The sequence below is a fragment of the Mus musculus genome, chromosome 18 (genome assembly GCF_000001635.26).
Source record: "Mus musculus strain C57BL/6J chromosome 18, GRCm38.p6 C57BL/6J".
In the NCBI taxonomy this organism is placed as follows: domain Eukaryota; kingdom Metazoa; phylum Chordata; class Mammalia; order Rodentia; family Muridae; genus Mus; species Mus musculus.
Window position 1 is genome coordinate 56,469,492 of NC_000084.6, and position 23,497 is coordinate 56,492,988.

At 44.8% G+C, this 23,497-nt stretch overlaps 1 protein-coding gene across 3 annotated transcripts in view; it reads left to right on the forward strand.

The window, feature by feature from the left end:
• Gramd3 (GRAM domain containing 3) overlaps positions 1–23,497 on the forward strand; it is a 116,308-nt gene that overhangs the window by 82,007 nt on the left and 10,804 nt on the right. For all 3 annotated transcript variants that reach the window (XM_011246800.1, NM_001360917.1, NM_026240.2), the window contains exons 2-12: positions 42–161; positions 4,528–4,639; positions 7,112–7,178; positions 9,358–9,461; positions 13,130–13,225; positions 15,721–15,792; positions 15,885–15,965; positions 19,260–19,371; positions 20,124–20,246; positions 21,180–21,267; positions 22,404–22,508. In XM_011246800.1, the coding sequence (XP_011245102.1) occupies positions 42–161; positions 4,528–4,639; positions 7,112–7,178; positions 9,358–9,461; positions 13,130–13,225; positions 15,721–15,792; positions 15,885–15,965; positions 19,260–19,371; positions 20,124–20,246; positions 21,180–21,267; positions 22,404–22,508 (1,080 nt within the window). The remainder of the gene's footprint in view (positions 1–41; positions 162–4,527; positions 4,640–7,111; positions 7,179–9,357; positions 9,462–13,129; positions 13,226–15,720; positions 15,793–15,884; positions 15,966–19,259; positions 19,372–20,123; positions 20,247–21,179; positions 21,268–22,403; positions 22,509–23,497) is intronic.

Here is a 23,497-nt window from a genome sequence, read left to right on the forward strand (position 1 = left end):
CCCTGGATGTCTAAAGTGAAGCGGTTTTCTCTCTTCTCCAGCTCAGAGGCTGAGAATGGTGCGGAGGACAGAAGGAGGGTCAGCAAGTCGCCAACAGCCCAATCTCCTACCTCATCTGTGGAGGCCGAGTCCCCGGACCAGAAGAGGAGCCTTGGCCTGTGGTGAGTCTTCAGTGGACTCTTTGTTCTCCAGCTTTTAGAGAGCACTGGTGTTTCTAGTTTTAAGGTTGTCTTTAAGAGTGTGGCTCAACTGTAGGCAAACCATGCCCTAAGAAAGCATGGTGCGCTCTTCCTTAATACCACGGCCCTGGTCTTTGCCCTGGTATTCACTTATCTTCCTCGCAGCATCTTTTGCTCCTGTTCCTGAACCTTTCTGCAGAAGGGCTGCCTCTTTCAGAAATCACTGATTTTCCTGATCAAGGAAGCCACGAGGTCTCCTCTCAGTCCAGAATGCACCCGGGTCTGCTCAGCCTCCAGATGTGCACACCTGGCCCTCACTTTCCTGGGAGCCACGGGAAAGAGCAGAGGAGACCAGGTCCCAGGGATCTGCTGAGCTATCCATGATCTGTGACTGGGGCTGTAGAGGAGACCTGGTTTGCCTGTGAAGTAGGAGGAGAGATGTTTTGTTTTTTGGGATTTTTTTTAATACATAGCTACAGGCTCCATCAGTCTCAGAGGCAAACACTACCCAGGAGGAGCTTAGAGATGCCTGCAGCCAGAAGAGTAGATACAAGAGGAGTCTGGTTGTTGTTGTTGTTGTTTTCATTTTGGTTGGTTTTGTTTTTCGGTCCTGGGGATCAAACTGAACACATGCTAGGCAGCTGCTCTACCTCTGAGTACATCCCCAGTCCTAACTGTGGATTCTAGAACTCTCCAATCAGGGTGAGTGATCTCCTCCCGATTGCTAGGACTGTTGGAACCATTGCCTTCTCCCACTTTTGACCGCTGCCAGGAGACAATTAATCACATCCTACGTTTCCCTCCATCCCTGGCTCCCCACTTGTATCTCCTTTCTAAATCAGTGCCTGAGTCATAAATCCTCACCCAAGGTTTCCTTTTTCAGCTATACCTGTCGCCTCTGCACACCTTGTTTTTGGTGCCTTATCTTTTGACATTTGTTTCTGTAGCTGTTTCCCAGCAGAACATCCCACCCGCTCGTTAAGTGACTCCCCTCTCACAGAGCTTTTGCTGTGATGGGCCAGGCAGTCACCTGGCAAATACTTGGGTTCCTTCTGACTTGCCCGGGCTTCAAATGAGAAGAGCTGTGAGTGACACGTGCATCAGTAGGCGATGTGGGAAAACACGGGGTTTGCTGCCCACCACGCCATGGCGCCGAGGTTTGCTGCCCGCCACGCCATGGCGCTGAGGTTTGCTGCCCGCCACGCCATGGCGCCGAGGGCCCTGCTCTGATGTTCTGCTCACTCTGTCTGGAAAGTCCTAACCGCTTTTTTTTTATTTTGTTTTTTTCTTTTTGGGCACTTTCATTTTGCTCTGGGCTTTGATCTTGACTGTGGGCAGCTATAGGAAGTGAGAATAATGTGACTGAGAAGGCACAGAGAAATCAGTACCTATGCAAAGGAGCTTCCCGTTAGCTCTGTGCCACTGTTCAAGACCTCAGAGCGAGAGCAGCCCTCCTTACTGCATTTACCTACTGTGCAGAGTCCTCCAAAACATCTGCCTCGTGATGCCGTTAACATGTATTGAGTCAGCAGAAGCCATACTTGCCATCTTTATTTTATTTGCTTGGGGATTTTGTTTTCTTGGTGTTTATTTGTTGTTTGTTTGGAGACAGGAGCTCACTATGTAGCCCAGGCTAGCCTTGAACTCAGAAGAGATCCATTTGCCGCTGCCTCCCAAGCCCTGGGACGGAAGTTGTGCGCCACCACATCCAGCACTGTTTTGTTGGTATTGTTTGCATTGGAGGCTTTGTGTAGCCAAGGCTTGCCCCAAAGTCACTATAGTCCTCAGGATGGCCTTAAATCATGATCTTCCTGCCTCAGTCACCATCATAACCTATCTAAACGCCATTATTATTTTTGACATTTATAAAAATAGTTATCTTTTCAGGTGGGGTATAAATAGGTAAACTCAGAGTTTCAAAGAAAAAATAATCTCCAGAATTCCCGGAGAACGTACTTATTAGCTAGCCCAGAGCAGAGCAGTTCTGTCTACTGTGAGCCGCTGAGAGGTGCCCCTCCTGAGATTTCAGTGTTGTGGATCATAAACTATTGGAGGAGCCTAAGACATCCTAAGTCCCTCTCAGAGTCCCCTACTTCCACCATGTCTGTCCCCTGTGGCATTTGAATTCCTTCAGATAGTATAAATGTTTCAAATAGTATAAAAAATATGGACACTCTGTCTCTTGTTTCGAGCCCTAGCAGTAAAGCAACTACTATAATTACAAAGCGCATTTGTGCGCCAGCTCTAGAACTGGTACATCTTCTCCACTTGGAAATGGCTGTTCTCGGTCACAGGGGTGCAGACGTGCAGGCTCCCACATCTGCTGAAATGGAGAGGCAGGGTTAAGATATTCTGCCATCAAATTCCAGAATTCTGCCTTTAACAGTCGGGGGAAGGGAAGACTTAGATTTAGAGATGCGCGTTTTTATTTCTTTTTTCTTATTTTGTCACACTTGACTTTCACTGTCTTCCAAGACTGGATGTTTTCTATCTCTCGTCTTCTCAGGTCCAGTGCCTCCTGTCCCTTCTCTAAGCACTGGGGTCATGCTGTGGGGTGAGAGGTCCCTTAAGGGTGGATCTCTCTCTCCCTTTCTCTCTCCCTCTCCTTCTCCCTCTCCCCCTCCCCTCCCCCTCCCTGTCTCTCTGTCTCTCTCTCTGTCTCTCTCTCTCTCCCTCTCCCTCTGTCTCTCCCTCTGTCTCTCCCTCTGTCTGTCTCTCCCTCTGTCTCTCTCTGTCTGTCTGCCTGTCTGTCTGTTTCTCTCACTGCTGGTGTTTGCTGAACTCCAGAACTGGGACTAGATCTCCAGCATTGAAAAATGATAAATGAAAAGGCAAATCCACATTGTTCTGGCTGTTCCATCTTCTATTGTTGTCTTTAACCTGTCTAACTTCTTTTGGGGGGCAGGGAGGGTGAGACAGGGTTTCTCTGTGTAGCCCTGGTTGTCCTAGAACTCACTCTGTAGACCAGGCTGGCCTTGAACTCAGAAATCCGCCTGCCTCTGTCTCCCAAGTGCTGGGGTTAAAGGCGTGTGCCACCACTGCCTGGCCCTGTCTAACTTCTATAACAGCTAAATCGTATACTCTGTCTCTATCTTTCCCTGTGTGCATCAGTCTCTCTCTCTCTCTCTTCTCTCTCTCTCTCTCTCTCTCTCTCTCTGTGTGTGTGTGTGTGTGTGTGTAGTATGCCTTTTATGTACGTAGGGGTTGAGGGAGGGTTGAGCCCATGTGTACACATGGAGAGACCAGAGGAGGACTTCGGGTATCCTTTTCTCGCTCCATCTTACTCCCTTGAAACCGGGTTTCGTCACTGAACCTGGAGCCTGTTGTTTTCAGCTAGTCGGCGGCAGTAAATCCAAGCAACACCCAGCCCAGTTCTGAGGTTATTCACACACAGACATGGCTCCCCATCCAAGATGGGCTCCTCACACTGGACTAGCACCCACTCTTGACCCACTAAGTCATCTTCCCAAACCCTGCTCTTGTTATTTTGAAGGATTGTAGCCCAGGGTGGCTTCAAATGTATTCATACCTGTCAACCAAATTACAAAACAAACAAACAAACAAACAAAAAACCCAGGCAGATCTTTTGAAGCCGTGTAGACTGTGGGCAGATGGGGACAGGTGGAACAGTACTACCTTTGACGGTCTGGAAAGGCACAACAGCACAGGGACTCCTGTGTGAAGCACCATTGTCATCTGTGGGTGGAGCACTTCCTTACACAGTAGTGCTTTCTGGAGCTTCTCAATGTGTTGTTTCCACTCCCTACAGGCACAGAGAGCAGGACCAGAAGGCCAATGCAAAATGAAGTTCATACAAGGCCTCATGCCTCAACCTCCCATGGGCTAGGATTACAGACAGGCACTACCACACCCAGCTTGCGCTGCCTTTAACGAAAAGAAAGGGTGGAGGGGGGAGACTTGATGCATGTGCCTACAAGCTCCCTAAAGATAGACTGTCTTGTGTGCCTAAGACCTTTAGCACAAAGCCTCTCTCAGTTAATTCTTATTAAATATTAATGGTTGCGAAACAAAATAAATATTGTCTGATTGAGCTACAGCTGTAGTTTTATTTGATAATGGAACTCAAGGACTCCTCTTTCTGTTGATTAAAACACTTTTGAGCTGCTAGAATTATCCTCGAATCTCGAATGCCCTTTCTGCAGTTCATCACGATGGCCCACTGCGATCATCCTGATCACGCAGTTCGCAAATGCGCCCAGAGTGTAGCGAGCACTGGTCAGGATCTAGAAGAGACAAATGAGTGTCACGCTTTCTCGTGACATGGAGGATTTATCATGAGCAGCATAAACTGTTCCTTGCATAATCTCCGTGGGTTTTATTTCCCCAGGTCAAAATCCAGTTTTGATGGTTCCAGTTTGTTGAGTGATAAGAATGACTGTAAAACTGAAAGCAAGACTGACTCTAAGACCGAAAGAAAAAAGTCTTCATCGTCTAGTCAGGTAATGAGGGACGGCAGTGTGTATTGACTCTGAGGGTAGCCCAGCCAAAGGAATCCAGAAATGCAGCTTTCTACTAACCAGGGCCAAAGGAAACAAGGGGTTTAGAATATGTGGAAGGACAGATGAACACTGTTCCTCCAGCCTATTCGATTCCACAGCTGACCCATCAGCACACATGGAGAGACACAGTGCTTGGCTGTGGAACTGGGGCTGACAGTCACGTGCTTGTCTGACATCTCACAGAACAAACATGGGGAGTGTGGCATCCACTCACGATAATAGAGTCGCATCAGGTACCCAGCACGCAGAGAAGCAAGGCCTATGAATACGCAGGTCACACCTGATTGTCAGGAGTCACATCTGCCCTGTGCTAAATACGCGCAGAGAGGCAACAGAATCCAGGTCTGTGTTGGGCATCATCTTTACTGGAGCCGGCTTGTGGGCATTCGGGGTTTATTTGGGGGTTTGTTGCTTTGAGTTGAGCCCAAGTCCTCCCTTGTGCCAAGCACACACTCTACAACTGAGCAAAACCCTTGACCCAGTTTTCTGAAGTTTGTTGTGGTTGTTGTTGTTCACATCTCCCCTAAATACACGAATATGTGCCTTCTAAGAACCAAACAGAACAGTTGGCATAGGAATGAAATTTAAGTTGTTTTAATTTCTGCAGCTGTCCTAACAGCTGTAAGGTGTGTGTCTTATAAAGGTCGTTTTTTTTTTCACTCTTCCTTAGGGGCTAGTCAAGTGTCAGATATTATATTTAACCTTTCTCTCTCTCTCTCTCTCTCTCTCTCTCTCTCTCTCTCTCTCCCTCTCTCTCTCTCTCTCTCTCTGTCACACACACACACACTCTCTCTCTCCATGGCTTCCCAATATAGCCCAGGCTGGCTTTGAACATGGGGTCCTCCCACCTTCAGGTTTCCTAATAGCCAGCATTATAGATAGAGCCAAAGACTTCAAGTTCAGGGTTATCCGAGGGCCAAGTTTCTAAGATCTATAGATAGATGAACAGCTATCCTGGAATATTTGAAATTAAATGTGCAGTCAATGCTATCTGTAACTATTAAGACGAAAAACTCTGGGAGGCCCCCACCCCAACCTCCTACAAGACATATAACTTTCAACACCTGATGCAGACTTGAAGACATACAAATTCAAGTCTTCTAGGATAGAGGACCAGAATGGGAATTGTCATAGGAAAAAAATTCCAGAACTCTGATGCCACAAACATACATGGAAGGCAACATGCATTAATAATTCACTCTACATAAGATGTTTGTCTGTTAAACAGCCAACTTGTCGGAGCCATCTGCCATCTTGATGACCTGATCCATAGATTTTCTTCATGCCAGCAGAAGGGCTAGTTTTGCTGTCGAGAGCTCTGCTGGTTCAGATAGCACACCATCAAAGGCCTGCTTTCCAGACTTCTTATAACAGTCGTTCTCAACCTGTGGGTCTCGGTCCCTTTGGGGGTTGAATGACCATTTTGCTAGGGTCGTATGTCAGACATCCTCCATATCAGATATTTGCATCGAGATTCTTAACAGTTGCAAATTTATAGCTATGGAATAGCAACAAAAACAATTTTATGATGGGGATCACCGCAACATGGGGAACTTTGTTAAAGGGTCTCAGCATTAAGGACATTGAGAACCACTGTCTTATCACGTATTTTCTCAGAAGCATTCTAGAGGCAGATCTTTCTGTCACTAAGGGACCTCAGTCACTGTACGGCCATGCTCCTCGGTATCCCTGATATACAATGTCCTATCCTTGGATACTTGGGGTTAGGGTGGAGATGATGCTTGTGGTAAACATTGTCCTGTTATCTCCATAGTAGTGGGGACAGGTGCAATTTGCAATAAAGACAATTACAGTCCTTCAGGCCCTTGGGCCCTGGAGTGTTATGTCCTGCTCTTCTGCCTCTGACGTCATGAGCAAATAGTAACAGTGGCTACACGATGTCCTACGTGGTGGGACAATGTCTTCCACAAAGTTGTCTCCCAGTGTCCTACCTCAATGTAAGCCTGGAGGCATCCCTCTAAGGCAGGGAATTCTTTTGATGTCAGGCACAGAACAAAGGAACCGAGGCCCCGGGGAAGTGAAATGCTGAGGGCACGACCACATACCACGGCAAAGTAGAGCCAAAGACTTCAAGTTCAGGGTAACATGAGTGCAAAGCTTCTAAGCCCTGAACTTTCCCACCATGGCCTAGGTGTGTGTCATTGGCACATTCCCTGGCCAGAGTCCTTCGCTGTCATCTCCTGCCTTATTAGGAGTACCTTTGCCCTGTGAGGTGCTCAGCTGGCCACCCAACAAGGTGTTAATTGGGTTGGTCCATGAACCTAGGTGGCTCTGAGTCCCCTGTGTCTCACTGAAGGGTCGAATTGGAAAATTAGTTGGTTTAAACTCGGGTTAAAACGTGTGATGGTTGAGAAATTATCAACAGTGTCAATGCTTGTGTTCCTTCTGCAGTACAAGGCGAACATGCACTTTCACAAGTTATTCCTGGATGTCCCAACTGAGGAGCCACTGAGGCAAAGTAAGTCCTATTTCATTTAAACCTGCTTAATTGTTTTCTTTTTTAGATGCATATTTAAAAGGCTGGCTAAGGGAGCTGGAGACGAGGCTCGACAGTACCTGGGTTTAATTCCTAGCATTCACACGGCATCTCACAACTGTCTGTAACTCCAGTCCCAAGGAGCCAATGCCCTCTTTTGGCCTCTGAGGGCCCTAGGCATGAACATGGTGCACAGACATACATGTAGGCCAAACATGCATACACTTAAAAATAATATTTTAAAAAGCCTTTTGGGATTTGTTTTGTTTTGTTTTGTCTTTTGAGTTGTCTAAGAAATATGGAAGAAGGAAAGGACATTTCAAGGACTGGGTAACCAAGAAAAAAGTTTCTGGAAGTTATAGGTCACGTCATGACAGTAATGTCAGCTGCACTAACCCTTCCCTGAGACCTTAGAGCATTAAGGTAGAAGGAATAGCCAGCCCTCGTGATACGGAGTCATCCAGGAACGTTCCCCAAAGGTCCCCTTGCCATTTCCATTCATGCTGTAATGTTTGTGAGTGAGTCATCCTGAGATTTGGGACAACCAGCCTCGGGCAGGAAAGGCTGCCACAGGAGGCTAAACGAGAGCACAGTTCCCAGTGTACAGAAGTAGTCACGCCTGTGCTATGCGGAGCAGAGCACCATGGGCACACCCAAGCTGCTTCCCAGCATGACAGCTCAGCATGTGGCTCATCACGAGACCCACAACTCTAGCCTCTCTGCGTGTATACTTGCTAAGTCAAGAGGTTGGTTCCTACCATCTTCCCTCAAGTGAGACCATCCTCAGTGAGTCACTAGGTTCCTGGGAAGAGCGTTCATCTTTACACGCAAGTGACACCCGATTGCCGATTGGAGAGGTTTCTAAAACATCATGCTTGGTTTCTAGGGGGCAGTGGTAGACTTGGCCTCCCATTTTTACTCTTATTCTAAGTCTCTAAGACTTTGAATTGAAAACACATCTGAGACGCGCCCCCCCGCCTCGCTTTATTCTACTAAAGATGACTCTGGAGCTGGGCCGGGCAGTATGTGCCTCTGAGCCTAACACTCAAGAGACTAGAGAAGGAAGATGTCAAGTTCCAAGGCCACCCGGGTCTAAATCTTGAATTCCAGGCTAGCCTGGGCTGCACAGCAATATCTTATTTTAAAAAAAAAGTAGATAAAATAATAAAATAAGAGGTGATAGTGCAGGCAAATGTAGTACATTCACATATATCTGTAAGTACAAAAACATGTACAGACAAGAAAGTAAAAATATGATTAACATTTTTTTACATGCAGTGGATAAAGAGCACAGGAGTTATTTCCAAAGCAATGTCCCCCTCAAAAGAAGGGAAAGGAAGCTAGGCTTTTATTCTGGGAAATAATACTTAAACAGGAAATCATTTTTTGGAGGTGGGTATGTGTCTGAGCATGTTCATTTTAAGGTCATAATTAAAGAAAAGAAAAAAAAAGGATGGACTGGAGAGATGGCTCAGTGGGTAAGAGCACTGACTGCTCTTCCCAAAGTCCTGAGTTCAAACCCCAGCAACTACATGGCGGCTCACAACCACCTGTAATGATATCTGACGCCCTCTTCTGGTGCATCTGAAGACAGCTACAGTGTGCTTATTTATAATAATAAATCTTTGAGCCAGAGCCAGTAGGAACTGAGCAAGCGGGGTTGACCGGAGCGAGCACAGGTCCTAGATTCAATTCCCAACAACCAGATGAAGGCTCACAACCATCTGTACAGCTACAGTGTGTACCCATGTACAATGAATAAATAAATCTTTTAAAAGAAGGAGGAGGAGGAAGAAAAAAAGATGGCAGACACACTTCTGGGCATGCTTTTCACCCAAACTTACCAAGCACATGTTTGGGGGCCTTGCATAGTCAGTATCACAAAGATGGTGGGCAGGGCCATCTCTGACCATGCTAAGCTTTTCTTTTTTAGAAGTTTTAGGGGAAAAGCAAACAAAATAACAACAGCAAAACCAGACCATTTGAGGTTGCGCTGGTGCTGAAGACGCTTGCCTCTCTCGGTCACTAACAATGGAACTTTGGAGGAGGGTATATTTAGTGACCAAGATAAAGGCAAATGTTTATTTGAAATAGAAATCATGGGAATAATGGTGGTTTGCTGAGATTCTAAATCGGGCTGTTCTACCTCTCTGTCTCTTAGGCTTTACCTGTGCTCTTCAGAAAGAAATTCTGTACCAAGGAAAGCTCTTTGTGTCGGAAAACTGGATTTGTTTTCATTCCAAGGTCTTTGGAAAAGACACTAAGGTCGGTGTGTTTAGAATTAACCGTATTCTTTACATATCGTAAATAGAAACTGCTTTAAAATTAACTATATTTACAAATGTTTCCATCATGAGTCTGACTTTATATAGAGTTTCCTTAGTTGTGCTTCCAAATATGACTTCTCTAAATGCCTCCAGATGATGTGGGCTTCCTTCCCCTCCGCACCCCTCCAGACAGCGCTGGCTCGCTCCTTTCCTTATGCACGCACATCGCCTTGTGTTTCTCCTACCCTTCGGCCTGCATCCCTTTTACCCACCTGCCATCAGAGACACCGAAGTCGTTCCTATGTGTTTCTGGGAAATATGCCCTAGTCAGTTTCAAAGGCATTCATTAACAACCAAAACACATAGCTGGGCATGGTGGCTCAGCCCTACAATCCTAATGAGAGGGCTGCCATGAATTTGACGGCAGGCTAGGCTATAAGTGACTTCCATATATAACCTACTATATATGACTCTGCTTTGAACAACCTACCCTCTCCCCCAAAAGAAACTTTTAAAAATTATCCATATCTCGCTGTATCCATAGCAATTACAAGGACTACAGGTTTGAGTGTCTGATCCTCACCAGCACAAGGAAGCTGGAGCCCAAGTGTGCAAAAGGCTTTGTCTGAGGAAGTCAGACCCTTATGACCTTAAATGTTCCCTGGTGTGGCCACCTTTAGGTCTCTTTTACACGGTTTTGAGCTGAGCCATGGGACACCCAGAGCTTGAGAATAGACTCAGTGACAGAGGAAGTGGCAGCTTCCCCAGGCTCCGCTGTCTGAAGCTGTCACACAGAGAAGGAAAAGGCAATCCTTGCCAATGAACTACGGTTTCATAGCCCAGTTCATTCAGGCACCCAGAGGTCTGAGAACTACTTTCTGGCTTTGCATAGCCTCCGTGAGTTTTCTGTTACTCTGCCTGGAGATTATGAAAAAGCAGTTTTCATTCCTGTGAAATAGCCAGTTATGAACTCTTTGAAGTAATTACACTATATCTAAACATTCTCCCTAAAGCCACTGGTAATCCTATAAGAACCATTCAACAAACATAAAGGATATTCTCTAATGTGCTGATGTTAGCTCTGGAGGGCAGCTCCCGCCATGTTGCTATTTCTATAAGCTTATTCTACACTATTCTTAGGCAGTCTCTAAATTAATGCACTGCAGGGTAGTATTCCACCATAATGCTAGACGTCAGGATTACAAGCAGGAAGCCATCGGTTCCAGAGGGGATCAGGTCCTGCTTCTCAGTGGGATAAACACAGTTCTAAATTCAGAAGGAGGCCATCACTGGAAAGAGAGGCCCATTGGACTTGCAAACTTTATATGCCCCAGTACAGGGGAACGCCAGGGCCAAAAAGGGGGAGTGAGTGGGTAGGGGAGTTGGGGGGAGGGTATGGGGGACTTTTGGAATAGCATTGGAAATGCAAATGAGGAAAATACCTAATAAAATAAATAAATAAATAATAAATAAATTCAGAAGGAGTCTGTGTCTCTAAGCAGACTAAAGGACTCAAAACAGTGACACTAAAGAAAGGACTAAAGACATTCTGAACAAAGGGTTTTTTCTTTTTTAATAACTTGTAAGTTACAAAGGCAGCAAGTGAGCTACAAGCTAGTTTAGTGAGTTGGTGGTAGTTTGAAAATGCTGCTCCTACTTCAATGATTAAAAAAAAAAAAAGGTAAAATGAGTTTTAAAATTCATGGACACACTTGGGTTTCTTTTGTATGAGCTACATCTAGTCATAAATTAGCAGGAGACAGAATAAGAACCACTGTGGCTTGCCTTCTTTCCACCCCAAAGATGGTGTCAGAAGAGATTTGGGCTTCAGAAATCTTACAGGATTCCCTTGTGGGTCAACAGACCTCACTCCAGCATGATGTACTGTAAACTAATGACTTCCAGGTTGCTCTCGGGGGACCTTTCTGAACCCCTTTCCTGAAAACAGGGTACTGGCTTCACCTTACTTGAATGAGGAACTTTAGCCAGGGGTATTTTCAGTTGCTGGTAAAATTAACACACATCCCTTCTAGTCTCACCAAAAGCCCACTTTATCTTCATTTTACGAGTTATTCCATTATATGTTATAGTCACAGAATAGATGATTAATATTCCTCCTGGGTCTTTTGTGTTTCGGGAAAGCCTAAATGCACGGCTCCTTGTATTTCACTGTGTGTTTGTGTCACTGCTCAGAAACTGATTTGGACTCATTTCTGGTCTCATCATTTTCTTAGCCAATCCCAAGTTCTTTTTTCCAAGGTTATCACAGCCTTAAAATTCTTTCCTGCCCTTGAAAATGTCTCTAAAACAATAGCTTTTAGAAAAAAAGTATCTAAGTGAGATTAGCCGCTCATTATTCGGTCTTCCTTCCTGGAACTCAACCTCAGCAGAGGCTAACCCGGCTCACAGACCCAAATGTGAATGCATATTAAAAATTAAATGCTTATTTCATTCCTTTAAGCTTACAGAAGCAGTGCAATCCTCCCTTCCCCCCACTGACCTCTTTTAGAATGCATGAAGCTTTAAAAATAATAACGCATTTTCAATAAGCATGTGTACCCATGCAGGGGGTCACATCATTTTTTTAAACCATGTATGTGAGACTGTTTGGAGGTTTGCAGTGAAGCCAAACAGTGGTGGTCACTGTTTTCTTTGTCATCTGATATATTCCTATAGCAGATCATATGAGAGGAAATGAACGAGTAGGGTCAGAGCAGGTCCCATTCCAAGGTTTCTATGTTCTGATGTACAGGATCTTGAATGAGCCAAGTATCTTTCCAAATAAATTTCATGATCTGATGTCTAAGCCTTAAAGGATCCTCATAACTAAATGACCATCTCACCTGATAAAGAAGAACTAATGATACTTCTGTTGCACATTTTTTAAAGGATTTATTTATTTATGTTATTTATATGAGTACACTGTAGCTGTCTTCAGACACTCCAGAAGAGGGCATCGGATCCCATTACAGATGGTTGTGAGCCACCATGTGTTTGCTGGGAATTGAACTCAGGACCTCTAGAAGAGCAGTCAGTGCTCTTAACCGCTGAATCTGTTGCTATTTTTTATTTGAGCCAGAAGTGAACATAATTTTTTTTTTAATGTTGAGCATTCTGGTATCATGAGACGAGTGAGGAATTTGGTAAATGTTTTCATTCACAACTGAATGTCCTTCAAACCTCACCTTATTTAACCCAACCATCTAAGTATTGATAATGAAGGCTGTTGGTACTTACAAACCAGCATGCAGAAGCTTTGTGTGGAGAGCCTGTCAGGCTGAGAAGGCCATGTAAGTAGTTACAAGGCTGGATTCAGGAGTAAGACTTTCTGTCCAGCATGTTTTCCCATCCACATGTGCTCAACCCGGGAACTGAGTCCAGAGTAGATGCTGTAAGCACCGGGTTTCCATGGAGCTCTGAGCCAGGGTGCGTGAACATCAGTGTAAACGCTGTGTTCTGTTACACATCTAGAGCTTCCCAGCTGTGTCCGGTAGCTGTGGAAATCCCAGTCAGGACAGTTCAGTGATATGTTCCCCTCACTCCCAGATCCCCTGTTCTGCACGCATCCCGGAGAGCTTACCAGCTGGTGGCTCCCTTAGCCAGGTGTAGCTTAGATGTGCTGTGTATAAACTCTGAGCTGCTGTTGACTTGATGGTTCTGTTTCAGATCTCCATTCCAGCTTTCTCGGTAACCTTGATCAAGAAAACCAAAACTGCCCTTCTGGTGCCAAACGCCCTGATCATCGCGACGGTCACAGACAGGGTGAGTGCAGCAGTTCGGGACCTCCTGTGCTCTGCCTGTCGTTGTTTTCCTGTCCCTTCTTGCTGCTTTTGTTCTTTTGAGGTTTGGTTGTTGTTGTTATTATTGTTGTCGCTATAATTTAATGCATTTCAATAGCAAATTTACAGGAACAACACAGAGGGCAAACAACATTAAGTATGGGTTGTGTGTAGGACAACTCTGAGAAGTATGCCCAATGCACGAAACCTACTGTGTGCTAAAAATACTGCTTCTCTCACTGTCCAGTTGAGACCAGTAAGAACTTTATTCATTAAAAGAAATCCCCAGGGGCCTGGCAAGATGGCACAGTGGATAAAAGCGCTAACTGTGATGCCTAGAACAACTAGCATCCAGTTGCCAGATCCTCCAGTAGGAAAAGAGAACTAAGTACCAAACGTTGTGATTTGACCCGTACATGTGTGCACTATAGCACTCATATGTGCACACATACATCACACATGTATACATGCACACATGCATGCACTAATAATAACAGATAAAACTAAGTTTAAGGCCAGGTGTGCTGGTAGACACTTTTAATCCTAGCACTTAGGAGACAAAGGCAGACTTCTCTGTGAGTTCAAGGCTAGTCTGATCTAAATATAGATTAGGACTACAGAGGTTGGGGGGGGGGGTAGGTTACAGACAGGCCTATACACACACACACACACACACACACACACACACACACACACACACACAGAGCCTCTATTTGCCAAGGTGCTGGAGTAACTCCTGAACCGGGCTACCCTGAGCATACACACCCAGAACCATTTCCATTTCGACATTTGTTTCACCTGCTGTTTTTGTGAAAGAATGACAGCCACCTTAAACTTCTAACCATGCTAGGTAGCTGAGTACAGCTGAGAAGAAACAGTCACAGTTGTTCTGGCCAAGTGTGCCAGAACCTGTGATCTCTGTACATGGGAGCTAATTCAAGAGAATTAGGCCTGAAGCCAGCCCAGACTACATAGACAGACAGACAGACAGACAGACAGACAGACAGACAGATAGACAGATAGACAGATAGACAGATAGACAGATAGACAGATAGACAGATAGATAGATAGATAGATAAACTAGAAAGTGTGAGTTAACATGCTATTTTTTAAATACTAATAGCTATCAAGCTCTTACTCTTTGCCAGGTATACATCAAGTGCTTTCTTTATGTTTATAATTTATTAGTATGCACCCCACAGGGGAAGCATGCTTAAGCAGTTTCCCATTATCCCTCAGTAAGTGTCGGGGCTGAACTGTGCACTCAGACCTGCCCCGTGCCGGAGTGCGCGGTGCTCACTACTCTGCAGTGCAGTGGTGCTGACTTGGAGACTGCATCACTGTCTCGGTGGCAAATGAGAGGGATCATTCAAACTCATGAAAAGGAGGTCTGAGAGGATTCCGTGACACACAGGTGGAGAAAGCCAAAAGTTTTTTAGATCCAGTAGATGTACCATTTGCACAGAAGTTAAACCTTTCCGTATGTTGTTTATTTCCAAAGTATTTGTCTAGCTTTGATTTTTGGTTTGGTTTTGTATTGTTTTTTACCATAACTCACAAGCATCTGGGGGGCGGGGCTCCATATATTAGTACAGGGAAGAACCTGGAAGTGACATGAAAAAAAAGCAGCCCTATTATAACTGCTAGGAAATCCAGGTCAGAGCAGAGAAAGCAGGCCTCCTCCTGGAATCACAAAATGCTGGAGAGGGGAGGATACTTTGGGGTCCCAGCTAGCATCAGAGCCTGGCCTTGGTGCCCTGTCCCGTTCCATTCGTGTTCTTAAGGGACACCCATGTCATCCTTTGGGAGCCCTCATTTTGCTCCATTTTTTATTGTGCTTAAGTTGAATTTGGGGGGTCTTCTTACTATAATAAGCGGGATATGAGGAGCCGGCGATGTGGCTCAGATGGTAGTGCTTGCCTAGCAGCATAAACCCCTGGATTCCATCCCCAATATCACATAAACTGGGCATGGTGGTACACAACCATCATCTCTGCCCTTGGGAGTGGAGGCAGAACTGTCAAGAGCTCAAGGTCATCTCTGGCTACATAGCGAGCTTGATGCCAGCCTGGGCCACATGATACCCTGCCTCAAAAGAAAGAAAAGATAAAAGACACATAAGGAAATATATTTATTTTATTTAAGAAATGAAGTAAACTTTGAGTGTTCAGATGAAAAAACTGAGGTTATAGTTAAAGCAACGGTCTTTATCATTAGAAAATATAAAAGCTGGGGGGTGAGGGTGGGGAAGGATGCTCAGCCGGCAAAGGCATTTATGTGCTTCACACTCTGATGACCTGAGGGTCAGTCCTCAAGAACCATATCATGGAAAGGGTTATCCTCTGATTTCCGCAGGGACACCGCATCATGTGCATGCATGTGTCACACACTAAACATAATTGAAAAAAAAATTACAAGAAAATACAAAAACTACATGACTGGTATTTCTTGACCTCTTGGCCCCATCTTATTTTCCAGTACATATTCGTTTCCTTGCTGTCCAGAGACTCAACCTACAAACTGATAAAATCTGTGTGCGGACACTTAGAGGTGCGTATGACGTCAGACTCCTGTGCTGCCTTTCCTCGGTATTGCTTAAGGTCTGTAGCTGATCTGGGTTTTCATTTTATGCCTGATTTCAGAACACAAGTGTTGGTAACAGTCCCAACCCATCTTCTGCTGAAAACAGTTTCCGGGCAGATCGCCCTTCGTCTCTGCCTCTGGTAAGTCACCTTGTTGTGCCCTTGTTCCGAGCCCCAAAAGACCACCAAGGAGCTGGCTCTGACACAGTTGCAGTCGGGTCTTTAGTCAAGTTCAAGCTTGGGCCACCCCACCTTCTCTGAAGCGGAAGGACAGGAAGGAGAAGCCCCGATCTCTCGGCGGGACAAGGCTTTATAGGAAATAGCAAGCAAGCAAGAGGGTTTCTAGCCTGGCACACATCTGATTGGGGGATTGTTATGGCCTTTAAAATAACTTGCTGGGGCTGAGAACCAAACCATAAACTTCACTTCTGTCTTGCTCCAGCTTGTTAGGCAGTGAAGTAAGTGCCAGGGGGCAGGCAGGCTTATCACCTGGAGGCTCAGGTGTGTTGGGGAGTCACCCGAAAACTGGTGCTAGAGAGTTCAACCTTAGGTCAGGTTCACTAACACGGAGTTTGAACTCAAGATCTGGTCTCTCAGCTTAAATGATGATCAAGATGCACAAGCCAAGGATGGAGCCATGGCTACATGTGCTCACACCACACAGCCAGGGCTTGGGAAGAACTCATGACCAGAGTAGTGGAGGGACAGGTGCAGAGCACAGCTTGTCTCTCCAGAAGCAGAGGAACCAACAGAGGCCTCTAACTCTTTTTCTAGTAATCTAAGGGTTGTTCTACACAAAGAAGAAATGTGATCGTGAGATTGGAGGAACATAAGATATCGCTTTGTGTCCTTGTCAGTTTTTTGTGTGCGGTGTTGGGGGAGTCAAACCCAGAGCCTCGTGCACACTAGCTAACCAGTCTCTCCTAAGCTACGTAGCAGGCATCAGTGCTCCTTTAACGAGAGTCTCTTTTTGAGGCAGGCCATGACTCAGCTCACAAAGGTCTGTTCAGGGCACTATACTGATAACACTATCAAAACCCAGGAAAAGTTAAAACTAATTCTCACCTTCAGAGACTTTAGCTTAGAAAAGATAAGGCAAACTCAGAAATCGCTAGGCAGAGCTGTTATGACCAGGTGGCAGGTAGAGAGACTATGATTGCCCTGGACTTTGTAGACCGCAAGGAAAACCTCCAGTGGCATATTTCATTTGTGTACAGTGTGTACCTATAATGGAATTTTGTTTTTCTTTTCTTTTTTTAAGATTTATTTATTATTATATCTAAGTACACTGTAGCTGTCTTCAGATGCACCAGAAGAGGACGTCAGATCTCATTATGGATGGTTGTGAGCCACCATGTGGTTGCTGGGATTTGAACTCAGGACCTTCGAAAGAGCAATCAGTGCTCTTAACCGCTGAGCCATCTATTAAAGCTTGACCCACACACAGATTGTTGGTCAAATTTGCCTTGAGTCAATCACAAGCCCATAGTTTCAACATCTATGGATCTCCTTTTGCATTTTGAAGAACTAGTATAATTAAAATATCCTCACGTAAAAACTCAAACAAGAGGGTTTATCTGGGTTTGGTGGAACACACCTATAATTCCAGTACTTGGGGAGCTGAGGCAAGAGGATTGCTCTGAATTTTAGGCCAGACTGGGCTACACATTGAATTTAAGGCTAAACTAGAACTACATAGCGAAGCCTTGTCTCAAAACAAAAAAAGAATGTTTATAGCAGAATTTTTCACAAATGCCCCAAATCAGGAGAAAACCCTGAAGTCCTTCATCTAATGCATGGGATATTTTCAACTTAGTATCCAAATGGAATATTAAAAGTAACGTCATAAAAAGAGAATGAAGGGCTGACACATGCTACCACACAGGTGGACCTTAAGTCATTGTGACAGACCCAAAGTCAAACACAGAAGGCTGTGTACTACATGATTGCGTTTACTGAGGCTTCTCCAGTTAGGATAGATTTGATCCCAGGAAACCCATCATAAGGCTCTGTAGCACTGGGGGCGGGGGCAGGGTAGCAGTGCAGAATGCACACGTAACGACAAACATGGTTTCTGATCTGAGGCTACCCCACTGGAGTCTCTCCTAAGGGAAGTTCCTTACACTCTGAGCCACTTCTTCCATCCAGTGAAATGCTAGCCTCGCCATGTGGCTGCATTCGCATACCCCCATACTCGATAAGCATTTAGAAGATCATTATTTTTTTAATAATTTTTTTTATTTTATGTGTATTGGTGTTCTGCCTACATGTATGGCTGAGTAAGGGTATCAGATCTCCTGGAATTACAGACAATTGTGGGTGATGGGAATCGAACCCAAGTCCTTCAGTTAAGAGCAGCCAGTGCTTTTAACCACTGAGCCACCTCTCCAGCCCCCAGTAAATCATTATTAAGTGGAAGACGCTGACATTTTTCACTTTTCAGACTGGCATTTCACTCAGCTGGTAGAGTGCTGGCTCAGTGTGCACAAAGCCCTGGGTTCCATCCCCAGGACCAAACAAACCTGGCATGGTGGCACACACCTCTGAAGTGGAGACAGGAGAGTCTAAGGTTAAAGGTCATCTACACTGAGGCTTTGGGGCCAGCCTGAGATAGTTGGAGATCGTGCCTCGGAATAAATAAATAAATAAGTATCAGCCAATCAAATTTCCAACTTTTTTCCCCCTATCAATCATTGTAAGGAGTCGAATGAATGTTGAAATGGCCCAAAACCAGCAAACTCAAGCACACAACTTGCTCATTTGTTTACCAGAAGGGTCCTTTCTCTGTTGGCAGCTAACTTGTTAAGAACTCAGTCTAATTCGGCCTTTGCCAGGGCCAGCTGGGAACACCGCGCATCTCCTTAGGTCTTAAGCACTTCAGGGAAGCCAGCGGAATACAAATTAAAGCACCTTTCTCTGCCTGTGTCCTTTACTCCTGTCTGCTTCCTGCCCTCTGTACTGATGACCTGGTCAGATCTACTTTAAAAGGCTACAGCTTTCTTTTCTCAGTCTTAATTTTCTAGCACTTCTTTTCCTTTCCTGTGTCCAATATCATTTTTTTAAAAAAATTATAATTTGCTACAATTTTTTTCATACATATTTGAACTTACACTTGAGCTGTCTATCCAGTCTTCTCTCACGCTATCTGCCTCTGTCTGCTGAGACATCTCTGCCTCACACTAAGCAGTTTCTGTTGCCAGCCATCCAATGCTCTCTCGAGATGTTTGTATCAAACAAGCTGTGTGCTGTTCGCTAACAGAATTCTAACCATGTAGAAGGTTCTCAGTTTCTGTCACCAGAGACTCCTGGGTTAGGAAAGTCCTGTGATGTGGGGTGACCCATGCTTCATTTCCATATCTTATGGGTCAGCACTAAGGGAAAGGACTAGCATTTATCAAGTCTTGCCTGTTTCCTCCTCTCACTGTCTCCCCTCAGGATTTCAATGATGAATTCTCAGACCTGGACGGAGTGGTTCGACAACGAAGGCAAGACTTGGAAGGATACAGCAGCTCAGGATCCCAGACTCCGGAATCTGAGAACTCCCGAGGTCCGGGGAAGTCGTGTCTTGATAAACGTTTTATGCCCCATAAAACACCCTCCCCTCACTCTCACTCAACAAAACGAAAACAAGACCCACCCTTCTTTTCCCAGTTAATAGTTGGAAAGCAAATCTTGGGAAAGGGTTCCTAAGAAAAGGAATTGCCTCCGTGGCAATCCATCTCCTTCGCCCCTATTTAACAGACATCTCTTAGGTCAGTGGTTCTCGATCTGTGGGAAGTAATCCCTTTAGAGGTCAAACAACCCTTTTACAGGGGTTGCCATCAAAAAACAGATATTTCCATTCTGATCTGTAACAGTGGCAAAATTACAGTTATAACTGTGTTTTATACAATTTTTATGTCTGTATGTATGTTTGTGTATAAAAAAAGTAGCAATGAAGATACTTTTATGGTTGGAGGTCACCACATGAGGAACTGTATTAAAGGGACGTAGCATTAGGAAGGTTGAGAACCATGGCTTAGCTGACATGCTAGGGTGGCCAAGAGAGGTTTCTCACCTATTCTGGTAATAATAACAGTATGAGTAGAGAACACATTGTGTGTCTGTGGATGCCAACCCAGCGTCCTTGCATCATTTTCTCGTGAACTTTGGGTTTCAGTCTCCAGGCACCACATGCCACTCACGGGAGATCCATATCATAGCCACTATGCCAATGAAGAAGTCACGGGTTTTGTACCTTATCCTATGAGTTTTAAATGTATCAGGGACCAAAATGACCTTGCCTCCTATTCATGACAGACTTCCACGTGACCGAATCTCAGACAGTTCTGAATGTCACAAAGGGAGAAACAAAACCACCTCGGACAGATGCCCACGGGAGCAGAGCACCTGATGGAAAAGCCAAGATCCTGCCTGCCCATGGTGAGGAAAGAGGTTAATGATGGGGTGATAACATGGAAAGAGCCCCAGTGTTTCACGATACAGTTGCCTCTCATGGTCCCTTCCTTCCTATTGTTGGTCTGCCTTAATTAGGGTTTCATTGCTATAGAGACATCATGACCAAGGCAACTCTTAGAAAGGACAATATTTAATTAAGAACTGCTTACAGTTTCAGAGGTTTAGTCCATTAACATCATGGTGGGAAGCATGGCAGCATGCAGGCAGGCATGGTGCTGGAGGAGCCGAGAGTTCTACATCATGGTCCACAGGCAGCAGAAGGAGACTGTGTTCACAGTGGGTGGAGCTTGAGCATAGGAGACCTCAAAGTCAGCCCCAACACTAACGTACTTCCTCCAGTAAGGCCACACCCACTCCAACAAAGTCACGCCTCCTAGTAGTGGCCTTTGCCCATGGGCCAGGCGTTCAAAACCATGAGTCTATGGAGCCATACCTCTTCAATTCACCACATTGTCTTTGCATGTTAAATCCCACTTTTTATTCAGTAAAGTAGTACCTAGTTCTGGGCTTTGCCGGAGGTCACAAATGGAAGTTGCTGTGTTCTTCTGAGATTATAAACCAAAAGTTGGTGATAAAACTCAAGTTACTGACTTGTATCTTATTTATTAACAACAACAATAACAGTAGTAGTAGTAGTTGGATGATGTTACATTGTTCCACTGACCCCAATACTTGGCAGAAACAAGAAATACTCAAATATATATTATTAGATAAAAATAACCTGAGGAAAAAAATGAACCTACTGGTTAAAATATCAACAAGGAGGCTTCTAGTAATATTTTCCCCTCCACCTGGGAATAAGCCCACCTCAAATACCTCTTCCCTGCTGAAATATTGCTAAAAGAAAGAAGTATGCAGGGGCGCTAAATTATTGCTCTTTTGGTTTCCATTCAACAGGTCAATCAGAAACTATTGGAATTTTACATAAAATGGAGTCTCGGAAGTGCCCGACTCTCCATCACATCCTGATAGTCTATGCAATTATGTAAGTAGACGTGTGTAGTTTCTGTAAATGATCCTATTTTGCAATGAATAATCTCTCCTTGTTGTCAAGAGTCACTGCATATCCCACTTGTCCTGACATGACCCACATATTTTTCTTGGCGATTTCTGTTCCCCTTTTGGACATTCTCCACCCCACCCCACCCCGCCCACCGCACCCACCCCTCCCCCCTTAAGCTTAGGCTGCTTTTTACGACAATTGTGCTGAATCAACCAAAGAACTAGGTTCTGAGCAACAGTCAGTAACTTCCGACACATCTTTGTTCTGCTTGTTTATTTTTCTGTCTGTTCAGCTTCTTCTGAACAGAAGCCAAGACATCGTTCATTTCCACAAGATACCATCCATCTTAGTGACAATTTAGACACAGACATTTTTAACTTTTCATCAGCTTCCAGTCTATAACCATTTGCCTTTCAGAGAATAGCCACAGTTCTAGGGTGGCTCTCATACCCTAGGGAAGTAGATATGGCTGTCTGGTCCCCATTAAAGCAGGGGATTTGTGAGTCTCCAGGGAACAAGGTTTACCACTCTTGCCCAGGCCTCTGGAAGAGAACACTAAGAAGGATGGGAGCTTTGGCTTAGACATCCAGCTTGAGTCTGGCCTCGGACAATCCTATAAGAACAGTCATGTTTCTGCACTTTGAGAAACTTGTGTGACCGGATTTTAAGTCTTCTTGCTGTGAAGTTTTATAACAAGCATCAACTTGTTTTCTTTCTTAAGTGAATTTTTTAAAATGTCCCCATTTTTAATTTTATTTGGATGTTTTGCCTTCCGTGTGTGTGTGTGTGTGTGTGTGTGTACCACAGGCACGCCTGGGGCCCATGGAGGCCAGAAGAAGGCATTGGATCCGCTGGATCTGGACTTTCAGGAGTCTGAGCCACCCTGTGGGAGCCAGGAATCGAACTCGAACTCAGGTCCTCTGAAAGAGCAGCAAATGCTCTCAACTGCTGAGCCATCTCTCCAGCCCTTCAACTTAGACCATATTAAAGTCTCTAAATCCTTTATTTAGTTCTTTCTGAAAATGTCCATGAATGGAAAAGTGGCTCCAAGTTCATTGTTTTTAAACATCAGTTCCTAGCCATGAACATAACGGAAATCTCTCTTTGCCCCCCTCTAGTGTCTGTGCCCTGATCATCTCCACCTTCTACATGAGATACAGGATTAACACTCTGGAGGAGCGCCTGGGGACCCTGACGTCCATCATGGATCCCCACAGTACTGAGTAAGATGGCCTTCAGTGCTTGCTGTTAAGATTATTTTGACAGTTGACCTAAGTTTTAAGAGTCTGTCTTAGCAAACACTAAGAATTCGCTCTGTGTGAGGCGGTTTACTGAGTATCTGGGTAAAGCAGACAAAGGGTCAAGAGATGAGTGGCTTAACCTTGCATGATTCTTGTGCTCCTGTGCTGCTGTCCTGCCTCCAGCCACACGACAAGGAACAGCCAAATATTGTGTCATCCCGCTAATCGTCCTAAGATGCCGGCTGTGACCGTGACCTTAGGCTGTTCACCCTCATCTCTAGAAAATGCTAATGAGTTAAAACATTTGTTTACGAAAAAAAACTCAGCACATGTCATCATATGTAACTGTTCTGGTAAAATTGCTCTCTCTCTCTCTCTCTCTCTCTCTCTCTCTCTCTCCCCCCCCCCCAACCCTGCACTTAAGAGATGTTTTAAGCCATCTCTTTCCTGTCTCTTCTCATGAGAGTTGGGCATATCCTATCTCTGACTCATTCTGTTTGTTTATTTGTTTGTCATTTTCTCTGTCCCTCAGTGAGATGTCACTTTCAAACATGACTGCTTCCTTCTACAAACTAATTTCATTGTTTGAGATTAAAGGTGTGTACTAAGGGCATGTCTGTATTCCAGACAGAGGGATTAACGATGCGTCATTCTCTCCTGATCACCAGAGACCTAGAAGGTTTTTGGATGTGATCCCTTGCCAGAGCAGCCATGTTAGTGAACTAAAACTCCTCTACAACTTTCACTATTCCTGTACTAATCAAATCGATTCAACCAATTTATTCTTTTCTTTAAGTTTGTTCTCATGAGGATTTTTATACATTGACTGAAATTGTACTTTTAACAAGAAAGAGTCCTTTTAAAGAATATCTACCACTATTAAAATGGGTACAAGGGTTGGAGAGATGGCTCAGTGGTTAAGAACACTGGCTGCTCTTCCAGAGGACCTGGATTCTCTTTCCAGAGCCCAT